Genomic DNA, 19,322 nt, shown 5'->3' with positions numbered 1-19,322 from the left:
GCTTAGGTAGGTGGTACGTGTCAAAGTAACATCCACATGGATGGCAGGACCCAAGGTTTCCCAGCAGAACATTGCCCAAAGCATCACACTGCCTCCGCCGGCTTGCCTTCTTCCCATAGTGCATCCTGGGGCCATGTGTTCCCGTGATGTAAAAGAAAATGTGATTCATCGGACCAGGCCACCTTCTTCCATTGTTCCGTGGTCCAGTTCTGATGCTCACATGCCCACTGTTGCCGCTTTTGGCGGTGGACAGGGGTCAGCTTGGTTGCCCTGACTGGTCAGCGGCTATGCAGCCCCATACGCAATAAACTGTGATGCACTGTGTGTTCTAGCACCTTTCTATCAGAACCAGCATTAACTTCTTGAGCAATTTGAGCTACAGTAGCTCGTCTGTTTGATCGGACCACATGGGCCAGCCTTCGCTCTCCACGTGCATCAATGAGCCTTGACCCTGTTGCCGGTTCACCACTGTTCCTTCCTTGAGCCACTTTTGATAGATACTGACCACTGCTACCGGGAACACCCCACAAGAGCTGCAGTTTTGGAGATACTCTGACCCAGTCATCTAGCCATCACAATTTGGCCCTTGTTAAACCCCTTACGCTTGCCTATTGTTCCTGCCTCTAACACGTCAACTTTGAGGACAAAATGTTCACTTGCTGCCTAATATATCCCACCAACTAACAGGTGCAGTGATGGAGATAATCAGTGTTATTCACTTCACCTGTCATAATGTTATGCCAGATCGGTGTATAACAGTAATATTTTGAAATGTTATTATAATTTAAAACGTTTTCTATTTCAGTATTTTTCAAAATGTTATTTATTCCTGTGATGTTCAGCATCCATTAATCCAGTCTTCAGTGTCACATGATCCTTCAGAAATTATTCTAATATGCTGATTTTGTTGCGCAAGAAACCTCTTATTATTATCAATGTTGAAAACCGTTGCACTGCTTAATATTTTTGTGAAAAATGTTATACATTTTTTTCAGGATTCTCTGATAAACAGAAAGTTCAAAGAACAGCATTTAGTTGAAATAGGAATCTTTTGTAACATTTTAAATGCATATACATATATAGATATGACACCGAATGCCTCACCCTTTCCAGAAAGCATGCTCCCAGCCTCTCTGGGGACTCAAAGCAGCTCTCGAGGTCCTGCAGGAATATCCTGCACAACAAAGACAGGATCAGCATGAATGTGTGTTTCTGTATCCATGTGTGTGGGCATATTCTCACCTGCTGTGGAATTTATAGATCTCCGGCAGATTTCCAAACAGCTCTTCTTTCTTGTTTCGCAGTACAGATGGCAGTATATGAGAGAGAGATGGGTTGTCCATCTCCGCCCTGTAACCCTTTCACAAGGAACATTAAAAAAATGTATGACTTCAAAATATTCCAAATATCAAAGAGGGGTAAAACATTTTTTAGAACTATTATATTAGCTCCAATTGTACACTTTTCATTTCTGTTGTACCCTTCACTGTGCCAAATGACCAGCGCCATCACAGTTTAATTTTTATATGGCAGTCTCTACCAATGGTTGTACAGATAACATCAGAACACTGTGTCACTATAAACGACAGTGTGACAGGAAAGATGTGAAATCAAAATGAGTGCGTCCAAAGATTAACTACTATATCACAGCTGTGAGGCAAATGGAATGAGAGAGAACAAAACGCAGACCAATTATTTCAAGGTCATTCGGTCAAGACTTTACCAGCAAAACAGACAGCAGCTCCTCCACGTAGATCCTCTCCGTCTCAATCAGCTCCTTCATTACGTGACTGCCGAAGCGAGGGACGCGTGGACATTAACAGAGGAGAGAGGGGAAGAAATAGATGAGGACAAAAAGGGAAAGAGACTGGTGAGAGACAGACAAAGAAAAGAGGTTCAGAAGGAATTCATAATTCGTGAACATACATTTTTTTGTCAAGATATTGCATCAAATGCTCACCGTTTGTGCTGGTCAGGATTCTCAACCCCATCTGGGCCGTAGGACAAACAGCTGCGGTTCTCCTCGTAGTCGTGCATCACCTCTATCTACAAGAACCAGGGAAAAGTTCCTAAAGCTGGCAAGGAGTAGAAGCAGTGCACTTTGTATGGTTTTGAGACGGACAAGGACGGTCAAGTCAAACCTTCTTTGTGCTGGGACCTTTCCGTGAGCCCCTTTTACCAGGGAGTGCAAGATCAAAAGAAAACCTTAAACTGGAGTTCACATCAAAACCTTAGAAAAAGACAGGAAACATTCAGACAAATGGAAATTGTATGTTTACCATGAGCAAATGCAGTTGAAATAGATAAACATACTGTGTTTAGGAGAGAACAGAGGGGATTTGCAGCGTGGCGAGTTCTCAGGCCTTGGAGCGACCAGCTGGATGGGTCTGACCTGAATATCAGCCAGTTTTCTCAGACAGGCCTGTCTGCTCTGGATCATTCCCTGCACTGTTGATACCTTCTCTGTGACAGCCTCTATCTGAGACTAGCATGAAAGGAAAAGGGGGTGAACTTAAATTGGGCACTTACTGTGATTTTAATGTAAACTTTTTTTATATAATTTCTACAAAAATTAAGGAGAAATATAAATAGAAACAGACAATTGAGATACAAAGTTAATGTTGATAGCATAGCTCAGATAATGGAAGAAATGTTTGAGTTTACATTAAAAATCTGAGCACAGTTTTGATACTCTAAAGGAGACATACAGTACGTGGCATCTTTTTCAAAGAAGATAATCAGAGAATCAGGAAATTCATTTGCTTTTGACTTAATCTTCATGTTGTCTAAAATAAACAAATGGGATACTGTGAGATATATATTAAAGGGATAGTTCACCCTAAAACTAAAATTCTGACGTCATTGAATTACCCTCATGTCGTTCCATACTTGTATGACTTTCTACGAAACACACAAAAAAAGATATTTCGAAGAATTTTGGTAACCATTAAAGGATTAGTTCACCCCAAAATGAAAATTTCCTGATGATTTACTCACCCCCGTTTCATCCAAGATGTTCATGTCTTTGTTCAGTCGAAAAGAAATTAAGTTTTCGGAAGAAAACATTCCAGGATTTTTCATCATATAATGGTTTTCAATTGCAACCAAAATGCTGAAGGTCCAAATCAATGCAGTTTCAAAGCGCTTCGAATGGTACTGCGCGATCCCAGCTGAGGAATAGGGTCTTATCTAGCGAAACGATTGGTCATTTTCAAAAAATAAAAATGAATATACTTTTAAACCTAAATTGTTCATCTTGCGCAGCTCTGCGAGGTGCTAAGGATGATATAATCACATAGGAAAGGTCATGCAAGATGTAGGCAGAAGAACCGCCCCTGTGTTTACAAAGCGCTCGTGTGAAGATTAATGCAAACGCCCTGTACCAAAAACACTCAATTTTAAACTTCAAATTTGTCCGATATCGTTGTTTTACCTTTTTTTTTTGCTAAAGGACGCCCTTTTGTATTAGTCTTCACAGGAGCGCTTTGTAAACACATCTTGCGTGACCTTTCCTATGTGATTACGTCATTCTTAGCACCTCGCAGAGCTGCGCAAGATGAACAATTTAAGTTAAATAGTATATTCATTTTTATTTTATTTTTGAAAATGACCAATCGTTTCGCTAGATAAGACCCTATTCCTCAGCTGGGATCGCGCAGTACCATTCGAAGCGCTTTGAAACTGCATTGATTTGGACCTTCAGCATTTTGGTTGCAATTGAAAACCATTATATGATGAAAAATCCTGGAATGTTTTCTTCCAAAAACTTAATTTCTTTTCGACTGAAGAAAGAAAGACATGAACATCTTGGATGAGACGGGGGTGAGTAAATTATCAGGACATTTTCATTTTGGGGTGAACTAATCCTTTAACTTCCATTATATGGGCAAAAAAAAACAAATTCAAATTCTCAAAAAAAAATTCTACAAAAGAAAGAAGGTCATACAGGTTTGGAATGAATAAGGGTGAGTAAATTATGACAAAATGTTCATTTTTGGGTGAACATCCCTTTAAGATCCCTTTTGTGGTTTTTCTTTCTTATGGTATCTTTGTAAAGGATATAAATGATTTAAACTATATAACAAATGAAGCTGAGTAAGTACATTACAACTGTATTTGGCTTGTTGCCATTAAAGTCAGCATGAAATGGAAATTCACTCTATCTATTAGGGGTGTAACGGTACACGTATTCGTACCGAACCGTTTCGGTACAGGGCTTGCGGTTGTGTATCTACCGGTTCCGAATGTAATCTTTAACAGTTAACAGTAGGCTTGTTTTATGCCGGAACATACTTCAATCCGAGTTCCCACACAAACATATTATCAGTCCATTTTATAACGAAATTCAAACGATTAATGTGACGTAACTGATCACTGTATAGGCGCGTTAGTTCAAGCAGAACACGATCATCTCCTCCTAAAGAATAAACATGAATTAATATCTAAAGGTATGTTGTTGAGGATACATTACAACTTACTGAAACATATCATATGTCGTATAATCACTCAATCAGTGTTTCAATGGCAGAAAGAGGTCAATAAAACAGCTTGTAAACAATGTCACATAGCATTACATTTACCTCAGAAGTCATTCAGTGTCCACAGCTGTTAGTTCACTAGAGAAACTAACTCTTTCGCTAAATATATGCACTACATTAGCTTATATATTCATTATTCTACTTAACCTGTTAGTGATGTCTTGATTATTTAATACATGTTTCAATAAATCTGTTATGAAAATGACAGCCACTGTATATAAATGATTATATTTCAACAACGAATTGGAGAAAAAAACAATTTTATAATTAGATTTAGAAGTTAATGCAAAAACTGCCTTATGTGAAGTTTACATGTTTGCATACAATGTGTTATTTGAGTGTTGATTATTATATCTAAAAATAAATAGCAACTGAATTTAGGCTAATAGTTTGGGCTCTGTTGTTAACCTTTAATATTATAGTAATGTGCGAGAAAGGGCTCCCTATATAGTTTACAGCATTTTATTTAAGAAACTTTTAGTTATAATTGAATTCATTTAAGGACAGGCACAATTTTCTCAGTAAATCGCTGTTTAATAAAAATAGATAAAAAGCTATTTTGTAAAACTGCTGTACCGAACCCGTACCGAACCGTGACTTCAAGACCAAGGTATGTACCGAACCGTCAGTTTTGTGTACCGTTACACCCCTACTATCTATCTGTTCTTTTTTTCTTTTCTTTTTTTGACCTCATAATTTTTAATTAAAATACCTTGATCTTCTGATGAAACACCAAACTTCTCTCTGGTGATATATGCCAGACTTCTCCAATCATTTAGTGCACTTAAAGGGATAGTTCACCCAAAAATGAAAATTCTGTCATCATTTAATCACACTCAAGTTGTTCCAAACCTGTATAAATGTCTTTGTTCTTTTCTTCTGCTGAACACAAAGGCAGATATTTGGATGTTTGTAACCAAGCAGATCTCGGCAGCCATTGACTACCATAGTGGGGAGTGGGGGGGGGGGGGGGGGGGTACTATGGTATTCAATGGCTGCCGAGATCTGCTTGGTTACTAACATTCTTCCAAATATCTTCCTTTGTGTTCAGCAGAAGAAAGAAATTCATACATGTTTGGAACAACTTTTTCATTTTTGGGTGAACTACCCCTTTAAACTCCGCCCCTTTCTTACAATAAACTGCATTTAGATCTGCCTCCATCCAGTCAACAACCAATGAATAGAACACATCCTTTTTTATTATTTTTTTTATAATACATCTCACTCTGATACATCACAATACGAAAGAAAATATCTGTCACTATCTCTGTTCCATCGTGACTTTAAAGCAAAAGAGGGACATTTCAGAAAGAAATGATAAAATTCAGGCACATTTTTCAATTAAACTTTTAAAAGCGTTTTCACTACTGGTCTCAAAGGGTATATTTGTGCTCTGTTCAGGTGTGTCAGTACCTGCAGCTGTGGCGTGAGTATTGCTTCAAACTCCAGACTGAGGAAGTCCGGGTTAGACCGCAGGACTGAGGGCACCGCCTCCATCAGTTTTTCAATGTCCCGCAGGGCTGCCTGCGCCCCCTCTTTGGACTGAAACTTATCCAGCAGCTGGTTTGCCAGCAGATAGGCCCCCTCATCACACCAACGCACAGTCTGCCCATACAGAGATATGCAGAGTCTGTATGTATGCATATATCAGCGCATATATGTTTCTCGCATTTGCATAGTTAATACCTCCTCCAACCGCAACAGCAGGTCTCGTATGCGCGTGAGAGATGCCCGTTTGGCACGCAGAGCTGTTGTGAGAGTGTCACAGTGATGCCTCAGTTCATTGCAGCGCTGGACTATTAGGGCAAGAGCGTAGTGATGACTTGCTGCGAGCTGGTGCCCATGCAGTATAATAATCTGAGCACGGCCCATTTCATCCTGCAAGAACAACAGAGCACTATCAGATATTAATCAACACTTGTGTATATCAGTAACAATACAGGTCAAAAAAGATGTTTCACCTTCTCAGCTCTCAACATCAGCATCAATCAACATTTGTGGTGTGTAATGCATTTGAATTGAAGCACAATCTCAAAAAAGGTTGCTTTTCATTTTCTATGAATGTTTACTAGTAAAAAAAAGAGAAGGTCAAATATTTGAATCATTAAAATGTTAAACCTCTGCTGTGTTCTCCAGCATCTCGAGGTCTTTGAGCAGCTGCTCCGTCTGAGCCACTGTTGTCCCCACAGATGCGATGGCTTTCTCCTGCGTACTGAGTTTCTCCAGACTGGCCTCCATCTATGCACAGACAAAGACCAAATCATTATTTTCAACAATCCATTTTAGATAAATATTTGAAATTGCATTAATTCAAGATTTTCACAAAAATATTATAAAGTGTTATATAATATTATAATTTTGGAATTTCAAAAAGTTAAGGAAAAAAACTGTTCACTAACAAATCCTTATCCAAAACATGTTCAATTTTAATAATTCAGTGTTTGCCAAACACAAGTTACTTCCTTTTTTTACTTTTAAAGGAAGAAAAAAAACTTTTTGAGCTGAACTCAAAGATCTAAGACTTTTTCTATGTACACAAAAGGCCTATGTTGCAAGGATCTGTACACAATTCCACAATTCAGCACTGGACATGTCACCCATTGAGCATGTTTGGGATGCTCTGGATCAGCATATACGACGGCGTGTTCCAGTTCCAGTCAATATCAAGCAACTTTGCATAGCCTTTGAACTGAAGAGGAGTGGAACAAAATCCCACAGGCCACAATCAACAACCTGATCAACTCTATGCGAAGGTCAGGATTCTCAACCCCATCTGGGCCGTAGGACAAACAGCTGCGGTTCTCAGCTGAATTCAGCTGAATCCTGTTCACGAAGGTCACATTTTTACATAAAATATTATATTGTTATGGCCTGTAACATCATGTGAGATGTTAACAAATTATTCAAAGAATAAAAAATATAACCATTTGAAAAAAGCAGATAAAAAGACTTTGTACACCAAATGTGCCTGCAATTATAGAATCACCCAGCTGTTAAATTGTTTGTATTAAACACATAATATGCAGTAATATGTTAATCAAATTAACATAAAGACTTTAAATACCACATCAACTCAAATCGGTGATGGTGGACCTTTTTTCTGTTGATTTACAATAACCATCCGAATGAACCGATTCACTAAAATTAAACAGACTTTCCACTGCATAAGAAAATGGACCAATTCAGACAAACAAATTCACTAGTATGACTCAGGCTTTCCAGCTCATCATATGATAGAGGTGAGTAGCCTACACTTTAGAACAGAATCACTAAAATAAGTCTTCGCAGTGCTACATACAATATGATCGACAGAGCTGTTAAACCTCAGCTCGCGGTATCGGACTTGATTTACTGTAAGTACAGTAACATGCGAAGTACAATGACAAGCGATGCAGCTTGTTTGTGCTTTACCGCAAATCTTTGGAAAAGCTTGTTACTACAAAAGCGGTGCTGTTACATTCGCCATGTTTAGCTTGTTACTCCAACACTGGTCTGTACCTCATGGAAGCTCAGCTCGTATTGGAGGAGTTGAAGGTATTGTTGAAGCTTGAGGTGGTGCTTCTCAAAAAAACCATCAAAAGCCATTTCCATGTCCCGCAACTGTGCCACGAGCCTGCAATAAACAAATGGAACATGATGAATTTTTACACAAAGAGCCTACCTGAATTAGCCTAAGCTGAAGTTCATTTTGATGATTGAGACAAAAATGCATTGTGAACTAGTGGAAGTTGAATGGACGTCGTCAACCAATCCAATATTAGGAGAATAAAAATGAAAAGAGGCAATAAATACTGCATGATTTTGATTACCTGGCTGAAAAGCATAAATACACCTTGGAGAGTTATTCCCTGAAAGAGCTGACAATGATTTACTTACTCTGCTGGTGAGTATTAATGTACCTCTGCACTCTTTCTTTGTCTTGGCTGATGTCTCTGTCTTCTGCTGCAGCACCTTCCGCTGCTTTTGAGGCCTCAAGGTTTGAGAGCAGCTGACGTCCTTCCTTCATAACTGACCTTATATCATCCTGTAAAAGTTTTCAAATCATATCTCATTCAACCATAACTTACATATTTATTTATTTATTTTAAATCGAGTATTGAAGCTTTTTTAACGTGTTGGCAACTTTTTCCCCCCGACATACAGTCATTGTGTTTTATTTTTAATATACACTGTATTGCCAAAAGTTTTGGGACGCCTGCCTTTACATGCACATGGACTTTAATAACATCCCATTCTTTATCCGTAGGGTTTAATATGGAGTTGGCCCACCCTTCTTCTACAAATGCATTTGTGAGGTCAGGCACTGATGTCGGACGAGAAGGCCTGCCTCGCAGTCTCCACTCTAATTCATCCCAAAGGTGTTCTATCAGGTTGAGGTCAGGACTCTGTGCAGGCCAGTCGAGTTCCTCCACATCAAACTTGCTCATCTTTATGGATATTGTCCAAAATGTATTGGCATGCTGAAGCATTAAGAGTTCATTTCACTGGAACAAAGGGGACAAGCCTAACCCCTGAAAAGCAACCCCCACACCATAATCCACCCTCCACCAAACTTTACACTTGGCACAATGCAGTCAGGCAAGTACCGTTCTCCTGGCAACCGGCAAACCCAGACTCATCCGTCGGATTGCCAGACAGAGAAGCGTGATTGGTCACTCCAGAGAACACATCTCTACTGCTCTAGAGTCCAGTGGCGGCATTCTTTACACCACTGCATCCGACGCTTTGCATTGCACTTGGTGATGTAAGGCTTGGATGCAGCTACTCAGCCATGGAAATCCATTCCATGAAGCTCTCAACACACTGTTCTTGAGCTAATCTGAAGGCTACACAAAGTTTAGAGGTCTGTAGATATTGACTCTGCAGAAAGTTGGCGACTTCTACGCACTGTGAGCCTCAGCATGCGCTGACCCCGCTCTGGGATTTTATGAGGCCTATCACTTCGTGGCTGAGTTGCTGTTGTTCCCAATTGCTTCCACTTCGTTATAATATCACTAACAGTTGATGGTGGAATATTTAGTAGTGAAGAAATTTCACGAATGGACTTATTGCACAGGTGGCAACCTATCACGATATGAATTCAATGATTTGGAGGGGTGTCCCAATACTTTTGGCAATATAGTGTATTTTCCAAGTCTGAAACCACATTTAAAGTCGCGGAAATATGTGTAAAACATTATCTAAAAAAATTTCACTTTAAAAAAAATATTCTATTCAATTTAACAATTGCTATGCTGATAGCCTAATATAATTAGCATTTTGATAAATAAGACCATTTAAATTAGACCCCACTGTTTATGTGCGTAATATATTGGCCCACTCAACTGAGACGCATCACCATACCTTCATCTGTCTGTATTTCTCAGTGTGTGATCTGAGTAGGTACTCAATGCCACTGGCTTCATCCGGCAGCTCAATCTCAGACAGCTCTGTGCCAAATGTCTGCAGTAGTTGAGCGATCTCCTTCACTGTCACTGCAAAACTCTCTATGGCCTGGAGAGGGCAGCACAGACAGAAATATGCATTACTCAGCATTTATTGCAATTGGAGGTCAAAGCCTCCTTATCTCAAATCAGATGTTAATATTCGCAAATCACAATTAATGAATAGGAAGTAAACCGATTATCATTTGGTAAGTGATTTATTTCTCTTATCAGCATCAAATAGTGACACATACAGTGGAGTTTTGTGATTTAATTCCATTTTTTGAGAATTTTTTTGTTCCAGTATAAATTACTTGTCATTTCCCTGCACAAAATCAATGAGCCGCTACACTACACAACAGAATGCTTACCGTTTGCAGAACTATCCAGTCACTATGGCATTGCTCCAGGTTACCACCAAACTCAGTGCTCAGTTGATTTTCATCAATGAAGCGAAGCAGGTCTGACAGGGAGCTCAGCATTATCATCTGAATAAGGCAGAAAATAGCTAGGGAATTAATTAAGCACAGTATATTTAATGAAAATTAATAAGATTAAGAATTCATTCGTCAAGCAGACTAGCCATGTAAAGGTGGAATGGCCTTTTAATGGCCTTGTTATGGATAAATAAAGATCGCATAAAATATATGTCAACTATCAAATGTTGTCCCACATAATCAGTGGGGATTCAAACGAATGACTGGTCTCTATTATAGCAACAACTGGGTGTTTGCTTTTCTTTTCAAGACTTCAAGTATCTCATCACTACATCATAAAAAAATGTAGCGTAGCGTTATGTTCTTATCAGCTGACTGTCAGCTGTCTACCTATAGGGATACGATGTCTATCACAGCATGCATATACACTGTAAAATCGAATTAGTTAGACTTACTTGAAAAAAGCATGCAGACCGATTGCCTTAAAAAAACAAGCAAAGTGAAATAGGAATAGTATGTTGTGCTAACAAATGCTTAGTTAGTATAGTTCACTTACACAAGAGTTCCAGTAACTTAAAAAGAACAGTAGAGAGTAGGCTACTTGATCTTTTAATTTAGGTTTACTCTTGACTTAGTATAGCAACCATAGTTAGTTGTTCCCATTGTTCTGTTTAGATGCTGAATGTTGAAGTCTGTGTGTGACTGAAGCATGATCAGCTGCAAGATATTGTCCAAATATAGAGGGATTATATCAACCCAATTAAAAGTTTCACAGGTGTTTATGACGTAAGTGTTAGCAATAAAATTGTAAACGATCAATAACATTGTAAACGATCATTAAAAAGGGAAATATTACACTCTAAAAAAGGCTAGGTTAAAAACAACCCAAGTTGGGTTGAAATTGGGTTGTTTTAACCCAGCGATTGGGTTGTTTTAAGCAAACATTTAACCCAACTGCTGGGTTAAAATGACCCATTCACTGTGTTAAAACAACCCAATTGCTAGGTTAAAACAAACCATTCACTGGGTTAAAACAACCTAATTGCTGGGTTAGTCCATTTTCAACCCAACTTGGGTTCTTTTTAACCCAGCATTTTTTAGAGTGTACATAGGTTAATTTTAAAGATGATCTTAATTTCTGACTAAATCATTAACTATAGTTAAATATTCAGTCAGAAGCTAGGTCAACTTTTAAAAGCAAACTATTTATTACTTCTCTTCCTTTGAAACCAAATAACTGTGATTTCTTGTTGCATCGCTGCATCAGAAAAGAGAGTTATAATAATATAAATGTTCCAAGTGCCCAACCAAAGTTAACACTTATCACCACAATGGTGAGGAATTTTTTTTTCTTTTTTTTTGGCTTGACAAAATGGCACTCAAACCAATCAATTAATCTTAACTTGTTTTTTCTGAGTAAACAAGGAATAGTATGTGAATAGTACAGATTACTAGATTTTTACAATTAAGTTAAGACACTAAGTAAAGTCAACTAAAAAGTGTTAGTTAGAATCACTGTTGCAGCAGCTATTGCGTTTCCCAGGAGCTAATTACCCTCCTCCCTCCCCAGCTCCTCCTCTCGTCAGTCAGGATTTGGCATTCTGATTCCCTCTGAATCAGACTAAATTCTAGACTGGGTAAACCCAGCCTGATCTGCCGGCGATTTGTTTTCGCCCTGCAACTCAGTCTGGAAACCTGTACATTCATTTCTACTGCTTCTGTTACACTTTTGCGGGAACCAATCACAGACCGGCTTATCCACCTGGCGCGCTATTGGCGGGTTTAACATGATGACGGATAGAGAAGCGATGGGTCGTTGCCCGTTGATCACGCCTCTTGTGGTCTGATTGGTTGAAGGACTGTCCAATTGCACACAGAGTCATTTGAATTATGCTCGTTATTCACGCCTCTTGTGCAGTAGAAAATACAGAGCAGACTCCCCAGACCAATGTTCAATCTTAAATTGAGCTTGGTCTGGTGATAGCCAGACAAACTAAATTCCAGAATTATGTTGTAAATTTAATCTGCAATACATTGTTGGTTCTGTTCTGTTTACCCTAAGGGGGTTTACTGCTGCTCTCCCTGCTCTCATCCATGGTAGGCTGCATGGATGCGCAGGGAGTTCTTGCCCAGAACACTGGCCATCCAAACTATATGCTAACTGTCAATCATCTTTGACGATAGTGGTCCTGACAGAATCTATTGTTTTGTACCACAGGGGAATCTCGTCAGCTCTTACCGGCATCTTGAGAGCAAAGTCGTCCTGACTGAAGCGGAAACCGAGGTCCGTTCCAGTAGTCTGAAGGTGGGGTTTGGGCTTCAGCACTAGAACCAAATGCAAATGTCCAGGGAATGACATCTGAAGAAGAGATGGGATATTTCAGCAGTTCAACTTGTGACATAATTCAGGATGATTTAAAGAGTAATAATAGGCCTAATACGATAACAATTTAATCATAAGCAGCAAGGTGGCTGCTTGTACTATATCATCCTCCCACTTCTAATGTGTTCATGTAGAAATCTAGGTCAGACACCCACATACCCCCATGGATGCACATATTTAAATTGTAATTAAGTAATCACAGGAAAAAGTTACACTAATATCAAGTACACAGAGCTCAATTTAGAATTAAAATGTGTTTTTAAAGCCTTTAAAAAGCTAAAAATGTGAAACAAACACCTTTGTAACACGTTTCTTGCTGATTACAGCTGGAAATTCAGTCTGACTACTATGCACTTTTCAGACGCTAAGAAGACAATCAATGCCCGTGGAAATCCAAGGCTGAATTTGTTGACTGTTAGCCTACTAATGCTGACAAGTAAGTGCAGGCTGTCTGTCTTCTCCCTTTTTGATAGACAGATGATCAATAAACTTAATCAGAGACACTCACACTTTCACTTCTCACTCTGATTTCTGTCTCCCATAATCATCAGAGGTTAAAATGTACCCTTATGGTGCATATCACTAGCACTAAAACAGATGCACAGCCAAAAAAAGTCTGAAATGTATCATTATTGCGTTAGTCATAACCCACGCATGGAGTTATAAGCGTGGTCAGGAGTGATTAAAAAAACGTAGCTATCATTGCACATGCCTGTAATCAAATGTAAAACATACCATTGCTCAATGCAGTAATTATCACAGTAGCTACTAACAGTTAACATTACAAACGCACGCGTGATCTTGTTTATAGTTTCTCGTTAATAAAGCAAACAAGACTACTACCCAGCACCCGCAGTAGCGTTTGTCAGTTCTGCAGCAAAAACCCGGTCCAAAACAGAGAAGAATCCATCTTACCGCAGCCCTCTGGATCCGGGGCAGTCCCCTGAGTGGATTAGCCTCCGCCATTGTTTCTAATTTGCCCGTTTCGTGGGGATGTAGACCCACTTCTTAGCCTCACAACTTCCCTCCCTCCATGACTTTGTCTGCGGGACTGTGAGCGGCAGCATCAGCACGAGCAGCCGCAGAACGGATGCTGCAGTGCATGGCGACGACACCTTGACCGCACTTATCTGATCGTTACTGTCACACCTATAATATGACACTCTTATGCGTTGCAAAATCTATCCATAAAACTACATTTTTGTGGATTAGACCTGATTATATTGCAAGTGTAACAGAAAGGGATGGACACGAGTTATAAAATCCAGCACCATGGACAGAGGTTGATACGCACTCGGCCATAACTACTTCCCACCTCACTCACAAACAATAATTATACAAATATATTTTAAAATGTGATGCAAAAATAATACATTATTTTAATTATGATAATTATGATATATAATTATTAATTATGATTAATACAGTGTGTTTGTGTGTGTATCTCTATAAAATAAAATTATGTTAAATTTATAATAAATTACATAATAAATATATACATTAATAAAATATAACACATTAATCAATTACACATTTAACTTAAATTATAAATGAACTGTTTTCTCATTTAGTTAAGGTCTCATTTAATATGACAGAATTATAGTAGTAATATAATATATCCATGGACTAGATATAATATAAAGTTACATAAAAAAGTCAACAAAGTCCTATATATAGTCTCTATAGTCTCTATATGTAATCTATATATATATATACACTGCTCAAAAAATTAAGGGAACCCTTAAATCATTCAATGAAATATTTCATTTGAAAATCTTTATTGTTATACATAGTTTAGAACAAAATTATGTGACAACAGTCAATTGAAAGCAAAATCATCAACACACTAAGGGCTGGATTCAAAATCAATCAATATAAAAAAAACTGAAGTTACAGGCTGATCCAACTTGCATGAAGTTCATCACAGCAACTCATGAAGTCAGTGTTGTGTATGGCCCCCACTTGCCTGTACGCAATCACTACAACGTCTAGGCATGCTCCTGATGAGATGGCAGATGGTGTCCTGGGTGATCTCCTCCCAGACCTGGATCAGGGCATCTGTGAGCTCCTGGACAGTCTGTGGTGCTATTTGGCGGCTTCGGATGATCCGATACATAATGTCTCAGGGGTGCTCAATTGGAATCAGGTCTGAGGAACATGAGGGCCAGTCAATGGCATCAATGCCTTCGTCATCCAAAACCTGCCTACACACTCTAGCCACATGAATCCTGGCATTATCATGCACCAGGAGGAACCCAGGGCCCACTGCACCAGCATAAGGTCTGACAATGGCTCTGAGGATTTCATCCCACTATCCAACAGCAGTAAGGGAACCATTGGCTAGCACGTCTGTGCGACCCTCCAAGGATATTCATCCCCAGACCATTACTGACCCACCGCCAAACTTGTAATGTCTCCCAGTATCTCCTCATGCTCTTGAAACTGTGCTGCAATGGCATATATTGAGGTTCCATCCTGGAGTGGAGTTTGGTTTGCCATGGATCTCCTTGATCACTGTATCCTTCCAGGGTGAAGGGGACTCGCCACTATTGTGATGGATCTGCAGAGTTTAGTGCAAGCAGTTGGCATACAGAGTACGGTGGTCTCAGCACACTCAAGTCCGGTGTTCTCATCTCGAGTCAGGTGGTCCCACAGTTACTGCCACTGTTATCTGCGCTATCTGTGATGGTTACCACCATATTGTGTGTTTGGGCCACACACACTTCTACAGCTCCTCCCGAGGCGTTGCCGTCTTCATTCCTGTCTGCTCTGCTGTGGTGGTCTTCAGCTCCACCTTGGGGGTCTTCTGCTCTGCGTGTGGGTCTTCAGTCCTGTCTGCTCTGCTGTGGTGGTCTTCAGCTCCACCTTGGGGGTCTTCTGCTCTGCCGTGTGGGTCTTCAGTCCTGTCTGCTCTGCTGTGGTGGTCTTCAGCTCCACCTTGGGGGTCTTCTGCTCTGCCGTGTGGGTCTTCAGTCCTGTCTGCTCTGCTGTGGTGGTCTTCAGCTCCACCTTGGGGGTCTTCTGCTCTGCCGTGTGGGTCTTCAGTCCTGTCTGCTCTGCTGTGGTGGTCTTCAGCTCCAACCTGGTCACTGCCAACTCCACCCTGGCTCCCTGGACAGTCAGCTCTGCCCTAGTTTCCTGAACTGCCGGCTCCACCTTGGTCTCTAGGCCCACTTCCGCCGCACGACCCTCCATCCCTCCCCTTGTTCTGCCTCTGCTCCACCATCCTCCTTGACTTCTGTATCAGTTTTAGGAGTGTTCGGAATTTGATTACTATCTATGTTTTCATGGACTCTTATTTTGATATTTGATATGTTAAATTCCCATGTTTTTACTTCCTGTTTTCCTTGTCTCCTTTCCTTGTTATTTCTTTAATTGTCCTTGTTTGTTGCCATTTCAACTAATCACCTACTCCTGTCCTTCATTTAACCCCTTGTCATCTTTTATACCTTGTATATAAACCCTCTGTTATCTTCTCTTATTGTTTTGTGTTAACGTTTTGTATTGGTGTTTCTTCTGATGGTTCCTTGTGTTTGTTAAATGTGATTTCATCGTTCATCTGCATCAAGCCTCTTTCATCTGGATTATCAGGTCAAGCAAGTACATTACAAGGGGACGCCTACACTTCTTCAATACGTCCGATTTAGGGACAGATTTATACTAACAGCTTGCATCCGTGTAAACCCTCTTTTGGTGTTAAAAACTGCTGTCAAGATTTACTAAAGACACAGTGAAAAATTTGCGCTGAAAAGCGTGAACAGGGTTATTCTTGTGGCTGACCTTTCAAATGCAAAATTTATGGGAAGAGTCCATTTAACCCTTTGACTGTCACCCCCCTTTTTGAGAATACACATGAAAATGCACTATCCAAACTTAAAGGGCTGAAAAGTTTGGTCTCGTTTTAAAGACGACATTCTGCAGATTATTGCTGAAGTGAAAGCAATTCAAAATATGAAAGTATGAAATAGTTATGGAAGTTTAAATTTACTGTAAATGAAAAATACTGTACTAAATATTTTTTATTTCATATAAAATATATATTTTACAAAAAAGAATTTACTCTAAAATTACTATAAAATCAAAGCCATATGTCTAAATGAATCAAGCAAGATTATTTCCTAAAGTTTGTGCTAGTCAATTTACTGGTATCCAATAAAAAAGAAATAATAATCAAATTTTATCATAATTCAACAGTCTAAAATAAAATACACCTGAATAAGCAATAAAGTTTAAATATTTTAGTCTTCATTGTTTGGTCTCTCTCAATCTGAATGTACAGATCAAAGATTAAAAAGCTTAATCACAATGAAAGCCATGCTGAAAACATGCCAGCAAGGTGCTGAGCACCATCCAGATCTTTGGGCATTTACAAAAGGTCGGGCCAAAGTTCACAGGTCTTTACTTCATTTGAGTGACATTGGTTTTGTCACAGAGGACTGCGAGCACTTTCTAATAAAGAGGGAATCCATCCTATGTGCTCAGTAGACACAATCCCATTATGGACAAAGTGGGAGTGTAGACAGATCAAGGGAGATTAAACTCTGAAGCAATCTGTGCCAATTGTAGCTAAACCGCACCAGAACCAAACTGGACATCAATCGCCATGACTGTTATATGGTGTTAGTGTCATTTCTGTTGTTCATGCAAACAATGCTCATACAGATGCCATCTAGGGAGGATGTGTATAACTTTGTATGTTTATTTTGGAGGTATAAACGTTCATTAACATCATTTTGGATAGTTACTCAAAGTTTAAAAAATGTTTCAAAGACAAATCTGCTCCATTACTTTAAACACGATTGAATGGGTCTGTAGCTGGTTAGAAAAGTTTAAAATCAAACTATTATACAATCCTGTTTATGAAGCATATAGTGAAATATGACTTAATTATGTTTCAGAAGGATTCTAAACTATTTCTCTGATTATTCATTAATTTAGAAATAGAAGTAATTCTTTATATGTCTTTGACACGTTGTTACCTGGGCTTTACCTCTTTCTCAACAAGCCTGCCCACTCCCTCCCTAGAGTGTAATTACAGACGCCCATGTGCTCTTCTGTAATTACCTTTGGATTAAATCCTAAGTCTTCACACTTTGAACTAAAAACGAACCCTAGATATTAGAAGTTAGGGACTGACGTATTTATTTTTTGTTGGTGGTTAACGTAATTCATTCTCTTACATGTAGCATTTTATAGTTTTTTCTTTAGTCACATCATCGCGATCAAAATGCCCCCAATATAAGAAAGGTTTAAGTGATGAATGCATTGCTTTAATTAAATCAATTAACCTATCACACTTTTTAACGAATGCTTTGGTAGTTTGCTGTTTAATATGTACTAAAAATAAAGATTCTTAACTTAATGTTTTGACTCGACTGTAGCTATTTAAGAGAATTCTTAGCAATAAGTGGATTACGCTCAAGAAATGTCCTTAGGGTGCCAGTTCTTGCACCAGCGAAACACGCTCCACCTGAATGCTCTATCTGAACTCTATCCTGGGATTGGTGGAGAGCTTTTTCATAAACATGATGTTGTTGAACTGCCAGTACTTGATAGGAGGGTACAGATGGTCAGTGAACGGTGACGTTAAGAGAATTACCTGGTGTTGGGCGAGTTGGGATTTCATAATAAGCTTACATACACCTTTTGTGCAAGGGAGCACCTTTAATGTGTGGGGATTAAAAGTATATAATTAAAATAATAAAGAAACAATTTTAAGGTGCATCACTTAACACAAAAAGCTTTCATATAAGATAAGGCTTATGTGCTCAGGGGTCACTGTGTTCACAAGCCTATTGGCCATCTGGAGCAGCAAGACTCCTGTTTTATCCCTGCTATTGTCTTTTTGGGTTTTCCGGCTTTCAATGTTGTGTACTTTTGGGCACAAGTTGAAAAAGAACAAATAATGATTAATAATGGAAGTCCTACAAAATACACACACTGTTTTCTATCTAAAATTGTGTACAAAAATATGTGCAGTTCTAAGGTCTGTATAGGGCGAATGGTCAATGTTTAGGCATTCCACTTTGTTTTGTCTACCAAATCATATTACTGGGCATCTAAAATACTCAGAGAAGGTCCTGACGTCACTCATGGTTGTTTTGAAGTTTGACCCGTTTCAGCCGTGTGTTATATTTGCAGGTGTGAGCGTCCCGTTCATGTTCCATATGCAGTCCAGCTGCTTTGATTTTTAGGCATTGTTAAATAAAAAGATCTGTATTTTGGGTAGCTCAATTAGGTGATGGGTTTTTGTTTGTTTGTTTATATATATTTAACCGATTAGCATAGACAACTTCAGACTCCTGAGATAATGCTTTAACTATTCGGATCTTTATTCTGAACAATACAATGTCTTTGAGTAAAGCAGAGTGCAAAAATTATAAATTAGATTAACTTAATGGTTTGGGGAAGACTTTTAAAGGGATAGTTCACCCAAAAATTAAAATTACCCCATGAGTTTCTCACCCTCAAGCCATCCTAGGTGTATATGACATTCTTCTTTCAGACGAATACAATTGGAGTTATATAAAAAAAATGTCCT

The 19,322-nt window shown here is 39.0% G+C and overlaps 1 protein-coding gene across 1 annotated transcript in view; it reads right to left on the bottom strand.

The window, feature by feature from the left end:
- mcf2b (MCF.2 cell line derived transforming sequence b) overlaps positions 1-13,905 on the bottom strand; it is a gene marked incomplete at its 3' end in the record, with an annotated part of 29,184 nt that extends 15,279 nt beyond the window's left edge. Inside the window, 15 exon segments of the mRNA XM_079805230.1 lie at positions 1,105-1,174; positions 1,243-1,358; positions 1,724-1,790; positions 1,961-2,046; positions 2,142-2,230; positions 2,314-2,485; positions 5,952-6,143; positions 6,225-6,416; positions 6,657-6,776; positions 8,037-8,151; positions 8,438-8,562; positions 9,882-10,031; positions 10,333-10,449; positions 12,638-12,757; positions 13,697-13,905. Coding sequence (XP_079661356.1) covers positions 1,105-1,174; positions 1,243-1,358; positions 1,724-1,790; positions 1,961-2,046; positions 2,142-2,230; positions 2,314-2,485; positions 5,952-6,143; positions 6,225-6,416; positions 6,657-6,776; positions 8,037-8,151; positions 8,438-8,562; positions 9,882-10,031; positions 10,333-10,449; positions 12,638-12,757; positions 13,697-13,747 — 1,782 coding nt within the window. The 5' untranslated portion in view covers positions 13,748-13,905.
- Between the last annotated feature and the right edge of the window lie 5,417 nt (positions 13,906-19,322).

The sequence above is a fragment of the Gobio gobio genome, assembly GCF_949357685.1.
Source record: "Gobio gobio genome assembly, chromosome: 22".
NCBI classification, from domain to species: domain Eukaryota; kingdom Metazoa; phylum Chordata; class Actinopteri; order Cypriniformes; family Gobionidae; genus Gobio; species Gobio gobio.
The sequence above is the reverse complement of the archived record's forward strand: the minus strand, read 5'-3'. Positions and strand labels throughout refer to the sequence as shown.